The 21,321-nt window shown below is 48.3% G+C and overlaps 1 protein-coding gene across 1 annotated transcript; it reads left to right on the forward strand.

Moving 5' to 3' along the window:
- The first annotated feature begins 5 nt into the window (after positions 1 to 5).
- Positions 6 to 20,179, forward strand: LOC311125045 (serine/threonine-protein kinase SMG1-like). The gene is made up of 14 exons (XM_084199126.1): positions 6 to 22; positions 94 to 256; positions 1,762 to 1,951; positions 2,581 to 2,876; positions 2,997 to 3,206; positions 5,184 to 5,321; positions 5,499 to 5,651; positions 11,913 to 12,092; positions 13,065 to 13,292; positions 13,728 to 13,951; positions 14,890 to 14,990; positions 15,356 to 15,532; positions 17,391 to 17,497; positions 18,300 to 20,179. The coding sequence occupies exons 2-14, from the start codon at positions 95 to 97 to the stop codon at positions 18,375 to 18,377; spliced, it is 2,244 nt and encodes a 747-aa protein (XP_084055252.1). The 5' UTR covers positions 6 to 22; position 94; the 3' UTR covers positions 18,378 to 20,179.
- The last annotated feature ends 1,142 nt before the right edge of the window (positions 20,180 to 21,321 follow it).

Here is a 21,321-nt window from a genome sequence, read left to right on the forward strand (position 1 = left end):
CACACTGTCTCCACATCACCAGGTTAGGACAGGGGGGAACACAGGTAGTAGGGTTAGTGGTAACTGGTTATGTTATATGTGATGTTATTGTAGGATGTTGCGGGCCCAGTACTCTCAGCTGATGCAGCCTCCAGGGGGCGGTGTGGACTCAGCAGGACAGGACTCTCCTAAGATGTCTGCCGGTCAGATGCTGCTGGTGGCCTTCGATGGCATGTTTGCTCAGCTCGAGACCGCCTTCGGGCAGCTCACAGAGAAGGTAACACGCACTTCCTCAATCTCTTTCCTCTGTCTCACCCTCTCTTCCTCAATCTCTTTCCTCTGTCTCACCCTCTCTTCCTCAATCTCTTTCCCCTGTCTCACCCTCTCTCTTCCTCAATCTCTTTCCTCTCTGTCTCACCCTCTTTCTTGCTCTTACTCTTACGCTCAATCTCTTTCATCTTAAACTCTCATCTTTGTGTCTCTGGTCCCATCTTGTTATTCCTCTTCACTCCACATTCCATGTGTTTGTCATGTCTATATGTCACTTAACTCTCGTCTTTCCTCTCTTCTCACTCCCCTGTCTTCCACTTCTATTATCTGTTATTTACTCTCCCTCCCCTCCCCTCCCCTCCCCTCCCCTCCCCTCCCCTCCCCTCCCCTCCCCTCTCTCCCCTCCCCTCCCCTCCCCTCTCTGCCCTCCCCTCCCCTCCCTCCCCTCCCCTCCCCTCCCCTCCCCTCTCTCCCCTCCCCTCTCTCTCCTCCCCTCTCTCTCCTCCCCTCTCTCTCCTCCCCTCTCTCCCCTCCCTCTCCTCCCCTCTCTCCCCTCCCTCTTCTCCCCTCCCCTCCCCTCCCCTCCCCTCCCCTCCCCTCCCCTCCCCTCCCCTCCCCTCTCTCTCCTCCCCTCTCTCCCCTCTCTCCCCTCTCTCCCCTCCCTCTCCTCCCCTCCCTCTCCTCCCCTCCCTCTCCTCCCCTCCCTCTCCTCCCCTCCCTCTCCTCCCCTCTCTCCCCTCCCTCTCTCCTCCCTCTCCTCCCCTCTCCTCCCCTCCCTCTCCTCCCCTCCCTCCCCTCTCTCTCCTCCCTCCCCTCTCTCCTCCCCTCTCTCCTCCCCTCTCTCCTCCCCTCTCTCCCCTCTCTCCCCTCCCTCTCCTCCCCTCTCCTCCCCTCTCTCCCCTCCCTCTCCTCCCCTCTCTCCCTCCCTCTCCTCCCCTCTCCCCTCCCCCCTCCCTCTCCTCTCCTCTCCCCTCCCCTCCCCTCTCCTCCCCTCCCCTCTCCTCTCCTCTCCTCCCTCTCCTCCCCTCCCCTCTCCTCTCCTCTCCTCCCCTCCCTCTCCTCCCCTCTCTTCTCTCTCCTCCCCTCTCTTCTTTTTCCTCCCCTCCCCTCTCTTCTTTCTCCTCCCCTCCCCTCTCTCTCTCCTCCCCTCTCTCTCCTCCCCTCCCCTCTCTCCTCCTCTCCCCTCCCTCTCCCCTCCCCTCTCCCCTCCCCTCTCCCCTCCCCTCCCCTCCCCTCCCCTCCCCTCCCCTCCCCTCCCCTCTCCTCCCCTCTCCTCCCCTCCCCTCTCCTCCCCTCTCTTCTCTCTCCTCCCTCTCTCTCTCTCCTCCCCTCTCTCTCTCCTCCCCTCCCTCTCTCCTCCTCCCTCTCCCCTCCCTCTCCCCTCCCCTCTCTCTTCCCTCTCTTCCCCCTCTCTCTCCTCCCCTCTCTCTCCTCTCTCTTCTCCTCCCCCCTCTCTCTCTCCCCCCCCCCCCTCTCTCTTCCCCCCCCCCTCTCTCTCCCCTCTCTCTCTAGATGATTTCTATGGAGGTGCCACCGGCGTGGCGGAAGGTAGATGTGATGCGTGAGGCGCGGGCTGCCCAGGTGCATTTCTTCCACAGCGGTCCTCACAGACATGTTCTGGAAGAGATCTTCTTCCTCAAGAGGCTCCAGACCATCAGGGAGTTCTTCAGGCTCTGTGGATCCTTCGCTCAGACACTCTCTGGTGAGAACACTGATGGGTTTCTAGTCTCTGTGTCTCTCTCTGTGTGTCTCTCTCTCTCTCTCTGAGTTCAATTTCAATTTAAGGGCTTTATTGGCATGGGAAACATATCCATACAGTTACATATCAGGATATTATTTTTGACAATATATGCTACAGTTTTGACTATCGCAATATTATGTTTTGCTGTAGTTGGCTGTACCTGCACCAGAACTCCATTATGTTTCCTTCATAGCTTGTTCTCCATCTTTTTAAATAGAGCCTATTGGTTTTCAGCACTTCTGTGTCCCATGACTGATCAAAACCTGTTTTCTCATGGCTCTCTCTTGTCCCTCTGCAGCAGATACATACTGAGCAGTATGTTTGGAACATCGAATCGCAATAAAATCACTATCGGATAGCAATCCATATAGAATCGTGAAAATCGCAACACATATCGTATCACAAAAATGTATGCACGCATGACTAAGTCGCTTTGGATAAAAGCGTCTGCTAAATGGCATATTATTATTATTATTATTATGATAATATCGTATCGTGAGGTCCCTGACAATTCACTGCCCTATGAAATGGTATCTCAAACATTGTATACAGTGAGTTTGACCCTCTCCTTCTCCCCCCTCCCTCCCCAGGTACGTGCCCCCCAGCGGCTGAGGACCCGCCTCCCTCCAACGGCCCTGTAGCGTTAGGGGTTCCGGCGGGTGTAGGTCTACCGGGGAAGTTCCGGGGGTCGTCGGGCGCGGCGGTGGTAGTGAGCGAAGAGCAGATGACCCGGCCCATCAAGGCGTTCACAGCAGAGTTTGTCCGTCAGATGCTGATGGGTCTTCCCACCCAGACCCTCGGTCTGGCTCTCTGTAGCACCCTGTCTGCCCTGGGTCTGGACCTTACGGCACAGGTGGAGGCCAAGGACTTTGGAGCCGACGGCAAGGTAGGAAGGAGGCCGTGTGCTGTTGCCTATATACTTGATTGATCAAATGTTATATTGTCTTCATACATGTTTGTTCTGTCCTGATTTTTAAACTAAAATGTGAAATTGTTAATTGTCCAGGTGTCGTTAGATGAGTTGTGTAAGCAGACGGTGGTGCAGGGTCTGGGTGCAGGCCGCCTGTCTCAGCTGCTACTGAACAGAGGTACGGTGCTGGCGTCATCCTACGACACGGCCTGGAAGAAACTGGACCTACTCAGACGCTTGGAGGCCAGCCTCGACGCTGCCAAGGTCTCCCTGCAACGCACCCAGCTACACATCACCATGTTCCAGGTGAGAGGAGTGTGTGTGTTAACCCTGTCCTATCTCCTGTGTATTCCAGTGGCAGCATGAGGACGTGATAGGTCCTAGGACCCAGCGCGTTGTATGTGGGGATAATCCACTCCCAGAAATAAAAATCATGAAACTCCTGTCAATTTGGTAAAAGCCTATGTTCTATCAGTGGGTAAAATAACAGATTTTCCCATTATTTAACTTCTAAGTGTTCCGTCTGAGAAATCAGGAAATTGTGTAGGAACGTGTCATAGCTACACTATATATACAAAAGTATGTGGACACCCCTTCAACCCGTTGCTGGCAGGTGTATAAACCGAGCACACAGCCATGCAATCTCCATAGACAAACATTGGCAGTAGAACGGCCCGTACTGAAGAGCTCAGTGATTTTCAACGTGGCACCGTCATAGTATGCCACCTTTCCAACAAGTCAGTTCATCTAATTTCTGCCCTGCTAGAGCTGCCCCGGTCAACAGTAAGTGCTGTTATTGTGAAGTGGAAACGTCTAGGAGCAACAACAGCTCAGCCACAAAGTGGTAGGCCACACAAGCTCACAGAACGGGACCGCCGAGTGCTGAAGCGCGTAAAAATCGTCTGTCCTCGGTTGCAACACTCACTGCCGAGTTCCAAACTGCCTCTGGAAGCAACGTCAGCACAATAACTGTTAGTCGGGAGCTTCATGAAATGGGTTTCCATGGCCGAGGAGCCACACACAAGCTAAAGAACACCATGCGCAATGCCAAGTGTCGGCTGGAGTGGTTGGAAGCTCGCCGCCATTGGACTCTGGAGCAGTGGAAACGTGTTCTCTGGGGTGATGAATCACGCTTCACCATCTGGAAATCCGACGGACGAATCTGGGTTTGGCGGATGCCAGGGGAATGCTACCTGCCCCAATGCATAGTGCCAACTGTAAAGTTTGGTGGAGGAGGAATAATGGTCTGGGGCTGTTTTTCATGGTTCGGGCTAGGCCCCTTTAATTCCAGTGAAGGGAAATCTTAACACTACAGCATACAATGACATTCTAGACGATTCTGTTCTTCCAACTTTGTGGCAACAGTTTGGGGAAGGCCTTTTCCGGTTTCAGCATGACAATGCCCCTGTGCACAAAGCGAGGTCCATACAGAAATGGTTTGTCGAGATCAGTGTGGAAGAACTTGACTGGCCTGCACAGAGCTCTGACCTCAACCCCATCGAACACCTTTGGGATGAATTGGAACGCCGACTGCGAGCCAGGCCTAATCGCCCAACATCAGTGCCTGACCTCACTAATGCTCTTGTGGCTGAATGGAAGCAAGTCCCCGCAGCAATGTTTCATCATCTAGTGGAAAGCCTTCCCAGAAGAGTGGAGGCTGTTTATAGCAGCAAAGGGGGGGACCAACTCCATATGAATGCCCGTGATTTTGGAATGAGATGTTTTGGTCGTGTAGTGTACATGGTCACTGGAGATGGGGATAACACTATCACATTTCATAACGCTTTTAAAACCATTACCTTCACACCAGATTGCTATATCAGCCTATAGATAGAATGGGCATGCTGGTCTAGAACACATTCCTCTGTTTATATCCTCATGACGAAGTAGCTATTTATTTGTGTGTCTGTGAGAAAGGGCCCTTGCTGCCATGGCAACATACTCTGCACTCACTCTGGGTAGCAGAGTTGCACATTTGTTTTTACAGCTAGCTAGCTACTTCACATGCTGATATTGACTCTGGTATTATCATTGTGTGGAGCTGTGTTTGCTAGCTAGCCAGCCCAGAGAGAGCATTGCATTGTGGGTTTCGTAGTTGACTTAAGCTTCGACAGATTTCCGCAACGATTTTCACTTGCTACCAACCTTGTTATAACGACAAAATTAAATATTCGTTAACAAAAAATATTTTCACACATTAGTGTTATTTAACACTGTTTAACATGGTTAGTGGTTTGGGGTGGATTTATCCCTGTAACCCTGTCCTACCTCTGTGTATTCCAGTGGCAGCATGAGGACGTGATAGGTCCTAGGACCCAGCCAATGAGTGTGAGCCCTCCGCCTCGCGCCATCATCCTCAGTAGTATGAAGAAGAAGCTTTACAAACTCAGCCAGGACGAGGCGGCCATTGCTGCTCTACAGGTCAGTACACAGTCATGGTGGTTTGATTACTCATCACCAATCTGTTAACCTTGATAGCTAACTAGACCATTACTCTTAACTACTCCAGTATAAATAAAATGCTCTCTTTCTCTGTCTAGTCCTTTTAATGAATGTGTAGCTGTTTCTTTAATGAATCTCTCCTCTCCCCGCCTGCAGGAGAAGCTGGCATCACTAGAGGGCAGTATAGAGCAGCGTCTGAAGTGGGCCGGCGGGGCCAACCCTGCCCTGGCCCCGGTTCTCCAGGACTTTGATCAGACCATCGCAGAGCGCCGCGCCCTAGTGGCCCGGGAGAGCCAGCGCACCAGCCAGGTACACCACCCCCACACCGTGCTGCGTTTACGTCCCCCAATGGCACCCTATTCTCTGTATAGTCAGGGTTTTCTGGAAGTACATGGAGTAGCCCACCAAATAGATTAAATAGCCAACAAGGGAATTATGGGCAGGATTTTTTTTTGCTCACCGAGCTCTATTTTGTTGGCTTCTTGTACATTCTAATGCCTGGATTACTGAAAATGGATGAATTCAGTGTGTTTAGTTGTTTTGGATATCGTCTAGGCCTATATGATCAGGACTATCTTCTAAGTAGTAACTTTTTTAACATTAAACCTGTCTTGAGATTAAAGTCATATTTACAGTTTTACTGCAAGATATGAATTGCCACAATGATCATCAAATGATGTATTTTATTGGCTATGCTGCTGTGGACACTTAGGGTAAGGAAACCAATGTGCCTTTTTGTAATTTGGTTGAACTATCCCTTTAACAGTTTGGCCTGTCAATCATTTACTGTGGCTGGGATTGTCAGGGGATGGGGCAGGATGTTTGAGTCACAGAGTTGGTAGAGTTTCAGACCTGTCAATCAAACCACTGTGGGTGGGACTTTGAGGGAAGGCGGTAGATTAGTAATCTAGTCAGAAAAACTAGTCGACTCTTTCAATTTAGTCCGTATATAGCCTTGTGTTCTGTCAAGTAAACTTAGATTCCCTATTGAGAAACAATATACACTGAACAAAAATATCAATGCAACATGTAAAGTGATGGTCCCATGTTTCATGAGCTGAAGTAAAAGATCTCAGACATTTTCCATACGCACAAAAAGCTTATTTCTCATATTTTGTGCACAAATTAGTTTACATCCCTGTTGGTAAACGTTTATCCTTTGCCAAAATATTCCATCCACCTGACAGGTGTGGCATATCAAGAAGCTGATTAAACAGCATGATCATTACACAGGTGCACCTTGTGCTGGGGACAATAAAGGCCACTCTAAAATGTGCAGTTTTGTCTCACAACACAATGCCACATGTCTCAAGTTTTGAGGGAGCAGTGCAATTGGCATACTGACTGCAGGAATGTCCACCAGAGCTATTGCCAGATAATTGAATTTTCATTTCTCTACTACAACGTCGTTTCAGAGAATTTGGCAGTATGTCCAACCGGCCTCACAACCGCAGACCACGTGTATGGCGGCGTGGGGCAAGCGGTTTGCTGATGTCAACGTTGAGACCAGAGTGCCCAATGGTGGCGGTTGGGTTATGGTATGTGCAGGCATAAGCTACGGACAACAAACACAATTGCATTTTATCAATGGCAATTTGAATGCACAGAGAGACCGTGACGAGAGTGAGGCCCATTGTCGTGCCATTCATCTGGCGCCATCACCTCATGTTTCAGCATGATAATGCACGGCCCCATGTCGCAAGGATCTGTACAAAATTCCTGGAAGCTGAAAATGTCCCAGTTCTTCCATGGCCTGCATACTCACCAGACGTGTCACCCATTTGAGCAGAATTGCAGGAAAAATACATTTAAAATGCAAAAGATTCAGGGGGAGGACCCCCCCAGACCCCCCGCCATATCATGCACTCTTACTTTTATGCAGAGTCAGGCCCCATGACTAGACCTACAGGTATGACTGAAGAATGAAGAGGGTGTTAAGCATGGGCTTTGCTTCATGAAGCAGGTGTTAAACATGGGCTTTGCTTCATGAAGCAGGTGTTAAACATGGGCTTTGCTTCACAGAAAGCAGCAGTTGACTACTCTCTTGTCAACACTTTAATCAAATCAGTAGGCCAATATCAATATCCTTAATATTACCATATACAGTGGGGGGAAAAAAGTATTTAGTCAGCCACCATTTGTGCAAGTTCTCCCACTTAAAAAGATGAGAGGCCTGTAATTTTCATCATAGGTACACGTCAATTATGACAGACAAAATGAGAAGAAAAAAATCCAGAAAATCACATTGTAGGATTTTTAATGTATTTATTTGCAAATTATGGTGGAAAATAAGTATTTGGTCAATAACAAAAGTTTCTCAATACTTTGTTATATACCCTTTGTTGGCAATGACACAGGTCAAACGTTTTCTGTAAGTCTTCAAGGTTTTCACACACTGTTGCTGGTATTTTGGCCCATTCCTCCATGCAGATCTCCTCTAGAGCAGTGATGTTTTGGGGCTGTCGCTGGGCAACACAGACTTTCAACTCCCTCAAAAGATTGTCTATGGGGTTGAGATCTGGAGACTGGCTAGGCCACTCCAGGACCTTGAAATGCTTCTTACGAAGCCACTCCTTCGTTGCCCGGGCGGTGTGTTTGGGATCATTGTCATGCTGAAAGACCCAGCCACGTTTCATCTTCAATGCCCTTGCTGATGGAAGGAGGTTTCCACTCAAAATCTCACGATACATGGCCCCATTCATTCTTTCCTTTACACGGATCAGTCGTCCTGGTCCCTTAGCAGAAAAACAGCCCCAAAGCATGATGTTTCCACCCCCATGCTTCACAGTAGGTATGGTGTCACTGCAGGATTTGAGTCCCTGGCGGCGTAGTGTGTTACTGATGGTAGGCTTTGTTACTTTGGTCCCAGCTCTCTGCAGGTCATTCACTAGGTCCCCCCGTGTGGTTCTGGGATTTCTGCTCACCGTTCTTGTGATCATTTTGACCCCACGGGGTGAGATCTTGCGTGGAGCCCCAGATCGAGGGAGATTATCAGTGGTCTTGTATGTCTTCCATTTCCTAATAATTGCTCCCACAGTTGATTTCTTCAAACCAAGCTGCTTACCTATTGCAGATTCAGTCTTCCCAGCCTGGTGCAGGTCTACAATTTTGTTTCTGGTGTCCTTTGACAGCTCTTTGGTCTTGGCCATAGTGGAGTTTGGAGTGTGACTGTTTGAGGTTGTGGACAGGTGTCTTTTATACTGATAACAAGTTCAAACCGGTGCCTTTAATACAGGTAACGAGTGGAGGACAGAGGAGCCTCTTAAAGAAGTTACAGGTCTGTGAGAGACAGAAATCTTGTTGTTTGTAGGTGACCAAATACTTATTTTCCACCATAATTTGCAAATAAATGCATAAAAAATCCTACAATGTGATTTTCTGGATTTTTTTTTTCTCAATTTGTCTGTCATAGTTGACGTGTACGTATGAGAAAATTACAGGCCTCTCATCTTTTTAAGTGGGAGAACTTGCACAATTGGTGGTTGACTAAATACTTTTTTCCCCCACTGTAAGTATCATGACATTAGCTTTTTCTAACCTTCAGTGTGTTTTCTTTGATCATATCTTGGACCACAATAAGGCTCTACTATCTATTGTTTCTGCAGTGATGATTCAACGTCTTCATCGAGTGTTTTCATAATATTATCTGCAGAGAATCGCCAAGAAGCAGTAGTAACCTACCAGTATGCAAATTAGGGAGCCAAATGAACGGCTCTCTCACCGATTCGGTTCTGTTCACCTAAAATATCAGTTCAAAATGAGCCGTTCAAAAATAACCGTTTGTTTGAACAACCCATCACTAGGCTTCACTGGCAAGTCTCGACATGGGCTTCGAATCCTAGTTAAATACAAACAAGATATTTAGTTTACGTGTCCCGACGCGATACCATGGACATATAACTACATATGATTTATGAATAGCAAAGGGATATAGGAGATTTGAATTATTCAGTCAGTTTGGCACCTTTTTATGAACTAGTCAACGCTTGCTGTTTGGTCGTCAATCAAAGCACAGTAAATAGCCTGTTACCCGACACCCTGGTTGTGTAGGCTTTATGAAACACTCAAAATGAATGTGCCACGATGAAATAAAGCCTGTGTGTCCATGAATGCTGACGATTCAACCATATACATGTCAGCCACCACAGCTGATGAAGTCACTGAAACCCTTAACAAGGAGTTGCAGTCAGTTTTTGAATAGGTGGCCAGTAATAAACGGGTCCTGAACATCTCGAAAACTAAGAGCATTGTATTTGGTACAAATCATTCCCTAAGTTCTAGACCTCAGCTGAATCTGGTAATTAATGGTGTGGCTGTTGAACAAGTTGAGGAGACTAAATTACTTGGTGTCACCTTAGATTGTGTGTGTGGTCCTCTGTAGCTCAGCTGGTAGAGCACGGCGCTTGTAACGCCAAGGTAGTGGGTTCGATCCCCGGGACCACCCATACACAAAAATGTATGCACGCATGACTGTAAGTCGCTTTGGATAAAAGCGTCTGCTAAATGGCATATTATTATTATTATATTATATTGTAAACTGTCATGGTCAAAACATATAAATTCAATGGTTGAAAAGATGGGGAGAGGTCTGGCCGTAATAAAGAGAGATACTCTTGACACCACACTCCACAAAGCAAGTCCTGCAGGCTCTAGTTTTGTCTTGATTATTGTCCAGTCGTGTGGTCGAGTGCTGCAAGGAAAGACCTAGTTAAGCTGCAGCTGGCCCAGAACAGAGCAGGACCTAGTTAAGCTGCAGCTGGCCCAGAACAGAGCAGGACCTAGTTAAGCTGCAGCTGGCCCAGAACAGAGCAGGACCTAGTTAAGCTGCAGCTGGCCCAGAACAGAGCAGGACCTAGTTAAGCTGCAGCTGGCCCAGAACAGAGCAGGACCTTGTTAAGCTGCAGCTGGCCCAGAACAGAGCGGCACGTCTTGCTCTTCATTGTAATCAGAGGGCTGATATTAATACTATGCATGCCAGTCTCTATTGGCTAAGAGTTGAGGAGAGACTGACTGCATCACTTCTCCTTTTTATAAGAAACATTAACGTGTTGAAAATTCCAAATTGTTTGCGTAGTCAATTTACACACAGCTCTGACACTTACCCCACCAGACATGCCACCAGGGGTCTTTTCACAGTCCCCAAATCCAGAACAAATTCAAGAAAGCGTACAATATTATATAGCGGCATTATTAAATGGAATTCCCTTCCATCTCATATTGCTCAAAAGAACAGCAAACCTGGTTTAAAGCAACACCTTACGGCACAAAGCCTCTCCCCTATTTGACCTAGATATTTTGTGTGGATGTATTGATATGTTGGATACGTGTGCAATCTTTTAAAATTGATGTAGTTTTCTGCTTGAGCGGTTGTCTATTAATGTTCTGTATTATGTCATGTTTCGTGTGGACCCCCGGGAAGAGTAGCTGCTGCTTTCACAACAGCTAATGGGGATCCTAATGAAATACCAAATACCACAAAACAATACGTGGATTTCAACTCATCGTTACCACGTACGTGGGACGTGTAAATTCTCTCACATGAGACGATGAAGCCACATCATGCTCTCCCTCCTCAGTGAAAATGTATTTGACCGCAGCCAACCACAGCGTACAAAAATAACACTGGTACGGAGAGGCGGGACAGAGAGCAGACTGACTAACCAGCAGTGTTTCCCTGCCATCGCTCGCTCTGTGACTGACAGGCGCCTGTCCTATCAATACAACACTAGAAGGTGCATAGCGTTCATTCTAGCGGGAGAAGGATATACGGACATTTCTGACTAGCGAATTTAAACTTTGAAATGAAAAGAAGCCTAGTTAATTTATACAGTGGAAAAAGTAGCCGGATTACAGTGAATCTGTTATCGGCTATTTAGCCGAAGGAAGGCGCTTATGGAAAACATTTGTATAGTGCACATATATTGACCAGGGCCCTGCGACGGGCCGTATGTTCAAGCTAGTAACCACGTGTTCTTCAAGCCTGGCCCCGGAGAGCTATTTCCGCTGATTTAACTTTTTTTTTTAGAATTTAAAATGATATCTAAACTTTATTCCAACTATCAATTGACGTTCCTCAACTTTGTCGTTCCTGTTACAGGTGTTGTCCTCAACTTTATCATTCCCGTTACTAGGTGTCATCCTCAACTTTATCATTCCCGTTACTAGGTGTCGTCCTCAACGTTATTATTCCCGTTACCAGGTGTCGTCCTCAACGTTATTATTCCCGTTACCAGGTGTCGTCCTCAACGTTATTATTCCCATTACCAGGTGTCGTCCTCAACGTTATCATTCCCGTTACCAGGTGTCGTCCTCAACGTTATCATTCCCGTTACCAGGTGTCGTTCTCAATTTTGTTATTCCCTTTACCAGGTGTCGTCCTAAACTGTGTTATTCCCGTTACCAGGTGTTGTCCTAAACAGTGTTATTCCCATTACCAGGTGTTGTCCTAAACTGTGTTATTCCCATTACCAGGTGTTGTCCTAAACTGTGTTATTCCCATTACCAGGTGTCCTAAACGTTGTTATTCCTGTTACCAGGTGTTGTCCTAAACGTTATTATTCCTGTTCCCAGGTGACGTTCCTGTGCAGTACCATACTGAACTTTGAGGGTCTGCGGACGCGGACCTCCGAGGCCCTGAGCATGGACTCCACTCTGTTTGAGCTGCTGAAGAGGTGCCAGCAGACCTGCTCCTACGCTGCCCAGTTCAACACCTCCATCTCCCCCATAGAGCTACAGCTGCTCCACAGACTGGTGAGTACTGACCCCTAACCCCTAGCTACAGCTCCACAGACTGGTGAGTACTGACCCCTAACCCATAGCTACAGCTCCACAGACTGGTGAGTACTGACCCCTAACCCATAGCTACAGCTGCTCCACAGACTGGTGAGTACTGACCCCTAACCCATAGCTACAGCTGCTCCACAGACTGGTGAGTACTGACCCCTAACCCATAGCTACAGCTCCACAGACTGGTGAGTACTGACCCCTAACCCATAGCTACAGCTGCTCCACAGACTGGTGAGTACTGACCCCTAACTCCTAGCTACAGCTCCACAGACTGGTGAGTACTGACCCCTAACCCCTAGCTACAGCTCCACAGACTGGTGAGTACTGACCCCTAACCCCTAGCTACAGCTCCACAGACTGGTGAGTACTGACCCCTAACCCATAGCTACAGCTGCTCCACAGACTGGTGAGTACTGACCCCTAACCCATAGCTACAGCTCCACAGACTGGTGAGTACTGACCCCTAACCCATAGCTACAGATCCACAGACTGGTGAGTACTGACCCCTAACCTATAGCTACAGCTCCACAGACTGGTGAGTACTGACCCCTAACCCCTAGCTACAGCTCCACAGACTGGTGAGTACTGACCCCTAACCCCTAGCTACAGCTCCACAGACTGGTGAGTACTGACCCCTAACCCATAGCTACAGCTCCACAGACTGGTGAGTACTGACCCCTAACCCATAGCTACAGCTGCTCCACAGACTGGTGAGTATTTAGGTGTTAATTGGACACATTGAAAGGAAATGCAAGAAACCAGCAGACCGACACTAGGTTTTCGCTCCAACCCTAATCTAGTACAACTGGGGTTGGAGCAAAATCCTACAGGAGAGGAGCTCTCCAGGAACCGTGTTGGGCAGTGCTGATAAAGGGGATAGGGGTACCATTTGGGACTCGCATCACTCTCCCATCTTTCCTCCCCCCTCAACCTCAGAGCCCGGCGTTGGAGCTGCCCATCGGCAGCCCTGATTGGCTGGCCTGTGCCCAGAAGCAGCTGGGTCAGGAGCTGGCTACCCAGGGGGCTGTGCAAGAGGAGCGCGAGCAGCAGCTGGACGTCGCCACGGAAACACTGCAGCTATTGGTGGACAGCATCAAGGGCATCCTGTCCAATCACAACCGCCACCTGGCTGACGTCAAACACCTGCTGAAGGCCATGGCCAAGGTACGGGAGACACAGATACACAGACACACACCACCTGCTGTGGGCCATGGCCAAGGTACGGACAGTGACACACAAACAGGGAGACCGAGAGATACATGATACTCTCAGCAATCCACTATGCAACTTTCATAATGATTTATTTGTTTAAAAAAATATTTATATGAAAATACTTTTGATAAACACCCTTTGCCTTTTCACACCAACTCCTTCCTAACTGACCTGACCTCGGCCCGCTCTGTTTGTCCATGTGTGGGCCCCTTACCTCCGCCCTGTTTGTCCCTCCCAGGCCCCCGTACCGTAGCAAAGATGGTGGATAAATGAAGATGTCTTACTCGGGCCGTTTACCATAGGAAAGAATTGTCACAGTCCCGGTCTGGTCCGCTTAGTCCATTGACTGTAGATGAGCCAGTGAAACGTCTTCTGTCTCTCCCGTAGGACGAGGAGAACGCGCTGGCAGAGGGGGAGGAAGTGACCTACGAGGGCAGCGTGCGCCAGTTCCTGTCGGAGTACAAGGCGTGGCAGGACAACGTGCAGATCGTGCTGTTCACTGTCGTCCAGGCAACGGGCCAGCCTCGAGGAGGAGGATCCAGTCAGGAGGGGGTGGAGCTACTGCAGGAGATACCTGCTACCCTGAAGGAACTACTCACACAGAGTACCAGGTACACACACACACACACACACACACCGTGAAGGAGCGACACACAGAGCACCAGGTACACACACACACCGTGTGTCGTAGAAATATTTGACTAAAAAATAGTAAACTCAAAAATATCTCTCAAGAGACCGGAGCTTGTGAATCCAAGAATGAGACTTTATTGCATAATAAAGCCGAGCTTGTTCCATGGAGCAACTGTCTCTCTTTGGCTTAGAGATCTCTTATAGACACACACAAATGCTCAGTCATGTATACATAGCTTACAAAGCTACTCCCCTTAAGATCACTGATTAACATCTTTAACTGCCACGCCACTATTATCTTTCAAAGTCCAACAACACATGTTGTTTACTCCAAAAGACCATGGGCGCTTTTCCATATGGCCTCTTCCCCTTATCTCATTATATTGGTGGCGTGGCTCAGACACTTTAAAAAATAAAATGCATACATTCATTAAAGCATGTTTGCACATTGTATTGACTATATTCCTTTTTTAGACATGCATCTGGACTTATAAAATGTCAATCATGTTTACTATATTTTATCTTTGACATTTCCCAACATTTTCCTTAATGATACATAAATTATTACCATACGTGAAGGAGCGACACAGAGTACCAGGTACACACACACACCGTGAAGGAGCGACACACACCAGAGTTACACAAACCCCTACCCGTACTGACACCCTCTCTCTCTCTCTGTCTCTCTCTCTCTCTCTCTCTGTCTCTCTCTGTCTGTCTCTCTCTGTCTGTCTCTCTCTGTCTGTCTCTCTCTCTCTGTCTCTCTCTCTCTCTGTCTCTCTCTCTCTCTGTCTCTCTCTCTCTGTCTCTCTCTCTCTGTCTCTCTCTCTCTGTCTCTCTCTCTCTGTCTCTCTCTCTGACTGACTCTCTCTGTCTGTCTCTCTCTGTCTCTCTCTGTCTGTCTCTCTGTCTCCAGTGTGTATAACGGCCTGGTTGGCTTTGCGTCTCCGTTGGTGACAGAGAGGGGCGGAGACTGTTCCAGCCCCACCTCTACAGCTCAGACCAGCTTCGCTGCAGGTAACTACACCCCCCTCATGGTGCACTACCCTGGCTGAAGGCACCCTACTCCCAATGTAGTGCACTACTATGGTCCCTGGTCAAAAGTAGCGCACTACATAGTGAATAGGGTGCCCTTTGTTTAATGTGATAACCTGTGTTAATAAATACCAGAATGAGGAAAAATTGCATCTCGCTTCAGAGCTCACAGGCAATGATTACGCTCTCCTGTTCTCTTTCCTCTCTCTCTCTCCCCCTCTCCTGCTCTCTCTCCCCCTCTCCTGCTCTCTCTCCCCCTCTCCTGCTCTCTCTCCCCCTCTCCTGCTCTCTCTCCCCCTCTCCTGCTCTCTGCCCCCCTCTTCTGCTCTCTGCCCCCCTCCCCCCAGCGGTGAAGTGCAGCGGTGTGAAGACTCAGACGGACTCAATGTCCCAGAATTCACGCAAGCTCCTCCCCCGTAACCTTGGCACCCCGGCGGACACCCCCCCTTGCGCTCAGACGATGACCAGCAAGGGTCTGAATCCCAGCCCCAAGCGGTCTGTACGTGACCCCAAGACGGGACGAGGTACGACCCCTAACCTCTATCTAACCCCTGACCTCCAATTCAATGAGTGCATTATTTGAAGAAGTGGCAGAAAAAAATATCACGTTTACATAAGTATTCAGACCCTTTACTCAATACTTTGTTGAAGCACCTTTGGCAGCGATTACAGCCTCAAGTCTTCTTGGGTATGACGCTACAAGCTTGGCACACCTGTATTTGGGGAGTTTCTCCCATTCTTCTCTGTAGATCCTCACAAGCTCTGTCAGGTTTGATGGGGAGCGTCGCTGCACAGCTATTTTCAGGTCTCTCCAGAGATGTTCGATCAGGTTCAAGTCCGGGCTCTGGCTGGGCCACTCAAGGATGTTCAGAGACTTGTCCCAAAGCCACTCCTGTGTTGTCTTTGCTGTGTGCTTAGGGTCGTTTCCTGTTAAAGGTGAATCTTCGCCCCAGTCTGAGGTCCTGAGCGCTCTGGAGCAGGTTTTCATCAAGGATCTCACTGTACTTTGCGCCGTTCATCTTTGCCTCGATCCTGACTAGTCTCCCAGTCCCTGCCGCTGAAAAACATCCCCACAGCATGATGCTGCCACCACCATGCTTCACCGTAGGGATGGTGCCAGGTTTCCTCCAGACGTGACGCTTGGCATTCAGGCCAAAGAGTTCAATCTTGGTTTCATCAGACCAGAGAATCTTGTTTCTCATGGTCTGAGAGTCTTTAGGTGCCTTTTGGCAAACTCCAAGTGGGCTGTCATGCGTTTCACTGAGGAGTGGCTTCTGTCTGGCCACTCTACCATAAAGGCCTGATTGGTGGAGTGCTGCAGAGATGGTTGTCCTTCTGGAAGGTTCTCCCATCTCCACAGAGTAACTCTAGAGCTCTGTCAGAGTGACCATCGGGTTCTTGGTCACCTCCCTGACCAAGGCCCTTCTCCCCCGATTGCTCAGTTTGGCCGGGCGGCCAGCTCTAGGAAGAGTCTTAGTTTCAAACTTCTTCCTTTACAGAATGATGGAGGCCACTGTGTTCTTGGGGACCTTCAATGCTGCAGTAATGTTTTGGTACCCTTTCCCAGACCTGTGCCCCTGTCTCGGAGCTCTACGGACAATTCCTTCGACCTCATGGCTTGGATTTTGCTCTGACATGCACTGTCAACTGTGTGACCTTATATAGACAGGTGTGTGCCTTTCCAAATCATGTCCAATCAATTGAATTTACCACAGGTGGACTCCAATGAAGTTGTAGAAACATCTCAAGGATGATCAATGGAAATAGGATGCACCTGAGCTCAATTTCGAGTCTCGTAGCAAAGGGTCTGAATACTTACGTAAATAAGGCCTTTATATTTTTTGTTTTTAATAAATGTGGTAACATTTCAAAATGCCTGTTTTCGCTTTGTCATTATGGGGGTATTGTGTGTAGATTGCTGAGGAAATTGTTTTATTTAATCAATTTTAAAATAAGGCTGTAATGTAACACAGTGTGTAAAAAGTCAAGGGGTCTGAATACTTTCCGAAGGCGCTGTATAAGGAATAGGGTGCCATTTGGTACGCAACCTGTGGGGCTCTGAGGCTTGCTGTCTCGGACGTCTATCTGTCCGTGTGTGTGTTGACTATGACGTGGTGTGTGTGCTGACTATGACGTGGTGTGTGTGCTGACTATGACGTGGTGTGTGTGTTGACTATGACGTGGTGTTTGTGTTGACTATGACGTGGTGTGTGTGTTGACTATGACGTGGTGTTTGTGTTGACTATGACGTGGTGTGTGTGTTGACTATGACGTGGTGTGTGTGCTGACTATGACGTGGTGTGTGTGCTGACTATGACGTGGTGTGTGTGCTGACTATGACGTGGTGTGTGTGCTGACTATGACGTGGTGTGTGTGCTGCAGCTGTCCAGGAGAGGAACTCGTACGCGGTGAGCGTGTGGAAGAGGGTGAAAGCCAAGCTGGAGGGGAGAGACGTGGACCCCAACAGGAGGATGAGTGTCTCTGAGCAGGTAGCGACACACTGCTTTACACACTGAGCAGCTAGCTACACACTGCTTTACACACTGAGCAGCTAGCTACACACTGCTTTACACACTGAGCAGCTAGCTACACACTGGGCAGCTAGCTACACACTGCTTTACACACTGGGCAGCTAGCGACACACTGCTTTACACACTGGGCAGCTAGCGACACACTGCTTTACACACCTGGCAGCTAGCGACACACTGCTTTACACACCGGGCAGCTAGCTACACACTGCTTTACACACTGGGCAGCTAGCGACACACTGCTTTACACACCTGGCAGCTAGCTACACACTGCTTTACACACTTGGCAGCTAGCTACACACTGCTTTACACACTGGGCAGCTAGCTACACACTGCTTTACACACTGGGCAGCTAGCTACACACTGCTTTACACACTGGGCAGCTAGCTACACACTACTTTACACACTGGGCAGCTAGCTACACACTGCTTTACACACTGGGCAGCTAGCTACACACTGCTTTACACACTGGGCAGCTAGCTACACACTGCTTTACACACTGGGCAGCTAGCTACACACTGCTTTACACACTGGGCAGCTAGCTACACACTGCTTTACACACTGGGCAGCTAGCTACACACTGCTTTACACACTGGGCAGCTAGCTACACACTGCTTTACACACTTTGTTGACAACTGCTCTTTCCTCCTCCTTTGCCTAATCCCGGTCTCCTCTCTCTCCCCTTTCCTCCTCTCCCTCTCCTCTTCTATCCCTCTCTCTCTTCTCCGTCTCCTCACCTCCCCTCTCTCCCTCACCTCTCCAGGTGGACTGTGTGATAAAGGAGGCCACCAACATGGACAATCTGTCCCAGCTCTACGAGGGTTGGACAGCCTGGGTGTGAACGGTGTCTCCCTGTGGTGCATCTCTTTGGTTCCAGCACACAACCGAGCCTCGCAGTGGGAGGGTTAGACATCCAACCAAACCTCCAGACCAGACACCCAGATACCCTGTTACCCACCTGCCCTGTTCTGGCAGGGTTAGGGTTAGGCGTGTCTGTCTGGGCCTGGGGGGGGGGGCGAAGGAAGGAGGGGAGGAGCCGCTGGAGCAGCAGCACTCAACCGTGCCACACGCTGATGGGGAAGGAGGGGGAGGGGGGGGTCAAGATACCCCCCCCCCCATATAACCTCCTAGGGGCCTACCATGGAACCTGTACCCCGTACCGTAGCAGCACTAAAGCTGTCTGCCTGCCTGCCTGCCTGCCTGGCTGATTGGCTGGCTTCACCCAGTCCCACCCAACCCTGCCACCTGGCAATGGACCCAGCTAACACAACCAGCTAAAGGGTCACTCTGCAGTCTGTCTGCAGCCCGATCCGACCACCCTGCTTGTCTGTTCAGGTGGGGGGGTCTGTCTGGGACAGGAAGGGGAGCAGAGAAATTGGGAGGGAAGGTGTGATAATAAGTCCCTCCCCCTCTACCCTATGTTTTGAATAACCTTTACCCTCCCCAAATGAAAACCACCACCCTCCACTCACTGTTACCACCGATGACCCCCCCCCCCCCCGCCCTTTAACAGCTGAGCTGGTTTACCCAGCATGCCGTTGGGTTTGGACCTCATTCAGAGGGGTGGAGAAAGGGGCAGATTTGCCAGGGTCTGAAGAGCAGGTTGCTCCTGTTTTTAAACCAATCGCCTCCCTGATGGTACAGTGATTCTGATTGGCCAGCGACTAAGCTGCGTGAGTTGTGATTGGGCAGGTGTGGCATGGGGGGGGGGGGGGAGAGAGAGAATCTGTCGGCTCAATGGACTCCATCCGAAGCCTGAGGGCAAAATGATTTCAGGAAATAAAATTGTCATCAGACTTTTCTTTTTTCTTCTCTGAAACATTTATTGTAAAACGGAAGAAAAAAAATACATATTTTACAAAGCTCTTTAGAAATTGTGTATCACACAAGTTTCACATTAAAAATTGATTATCAAGTGGAGATGGGTTTTTGGCGAGAAGATTCACTGTCGTGTGGTGTTTTTTGTTGTTTTTTTTAAATGTTTCGGCACTGCGTAAAAATGTGCCTCAAGTTAACTAATCCTATTGTCTGAAGTTATGATTTTCTGTTAGGGGAGTTGAGATTTGGGGATTGACTGAGAAAGGACGACAAAGTGGTCAAAGTTCTAGCTAGTTATTATCTGAACCTTGGTTTTCATCCCGAATGGCACCATATCCCCTATACAGTGCACTACTTTTGACCAGAGACGTTTGGGTCGAAGGTAGTGCCCTAAATCGGGAATAGGGTGTCACTTGGGACGTAAACCTTGACCTGAGAGAAATCCATGTAAAATCAATTTTTCTTCAATGTGCATCTTTATTCATATCTGTTGTATTGTAGGCTTCTCCTCCCTCCCCCCTTGTTTATAAAAGAGAAAACCTTTAGACTAGATTGCTTTTTCCTTTTTTGACTCTCTGCCTGTGTGTGAGTAAGTAGTATCCTTCCTTCCTAATATGGTATGTATACTCTCCAGCCCTATAGCTTGTGTTTTACTGATCCTTACTAACTGTCCTTCTAGTTTTACCTTTTTTAGTGGGAGAAATAAGTAGAATAGACAAGTAAAGGAATAGTGGATGTTTATTTTTTGGGTGATAGTACAAAACTGTTATTTCTTAAAAGATTTTATTGGATTTTGTTTGAAATAAACGTGGATTTAAAATTGTCGTCGGTTTTTCGGTCTCTGTTTTGTATTTGCAGAACATATGCATCGTTAATTACATTTAAATTTTAGTCATTTAGCAGACGCTCTTATCCAGAGCGACTTACAGTTAGTGAGTGCATACATTTTTTAAAAATATATATATATTTTTTTATACTGGCCCCCCGTGGGAATCGAACCCACAACCCTGGCGTTGCAAAAGCCATGCTCTACCAACTGAGCTACATCCCAGCCGGCCATTCCCTCGGCCAATTGTGCGCCGTCGCATGGGTCTCCCGGGTCGCGGCCGGCTACGACAGAGCCTGGATTCGAACCAGGATCTCTAGTGGCACAGCTAGCACTGCGATGCAGTGCCTTAGAGTATTTTTAATGTCTACGATGCGATGGCTGATCTTTACAGTGAAGTTATTTTATTCTATAATTATTTCTCCAGGTGGAAAGATTGATACTGTAAACTGAACATATGAACTGTGTGTACATAGAAAATGGAAGAACATGCAGATTTTTAGGACCCTCTCCATACACTTTTCCATTGTTTTTCTAGGTCCCATACTCTCATAACTAAAAAAGACTGAAATGTGCATGCACTTCCGCTGCTTTGGATGAGAAGCCACACTGTTGAAAACACTTTTATTTACACTGATGTGGAAATAGGATGGGTGGAGAAAGCTGGCTAACTGTTTTCAGTGGTTTTCAGACTAGGCTGTGTCTCAGACGGGACTGTGCCCTAAGGGGAATATGGTACAATTTGGGACTTTGCCAAGGAAAGGAATTCACTTCAGACTATCCAGTAATGGTTATAAACTGGTGAATGAGCTCACTGGTCAATCAGCCAATAAACGAATCAAGATCCAGTCAGTGAGGGGGAAATGTAACACAGAGGACCTTGAGGACTTCAGCTGTGGTCGGTGGCCCAAACGCCTGACTGACATTAAATTAATCTTCCAATTCCATTCAAGCTAAACCTAATCAAGTGATTTGTGAAATTGGTCAGAGTTTCGCCAATTAAATGATTGCTCTTTCTACTAATTTCCTTGTGGTAGGAGTTTCCTCCTGCGAAACAAACGGTTTATTGATTTTAAATGAATTGGGTCATAAATGTCAGCTGAGGGGTTTTATTTTGGGCGAGGCCGAGAAAAGTGGCGTG

Source organism: Coregonus lavaretus, assembly GCF_964263955.1.
Source record: "Coregonus lavaretus genome assembly, contig: HAP1_SCAFFOLD_343, whole genome shotgun sequence".
NCBI classification, from domain to species: Eukaryota; Metazoa; Chordata; class Actinopteri; order Salmoniformes; family Salmonidae; genus Coregonus; species Coregonus lavaretus.

Coding starts and splice junctions, on each gene's coding strand:
- LOC311125045 (XM_084199126.1), top strand. CDS start 95: ATGTTGCGGGCCCAGTACTCTCAGCTGATGCAGCCTCCAGGGGGCGGT. Junction 1,952..2,580: donor CTTCGCTCAGACACTCTCTG/GTGAGAACACTG, acceptor CTCCCTCCCCAG/GTACGTGCCCCCCAGCGGCT. Junction 5,652..11,912: donor AGAGCCAGCGCACCAGCCAG/GTACACCACCCC, acceptor TCCTGTTCCCAG/GTGACGTTCCTGTGCAGTAC.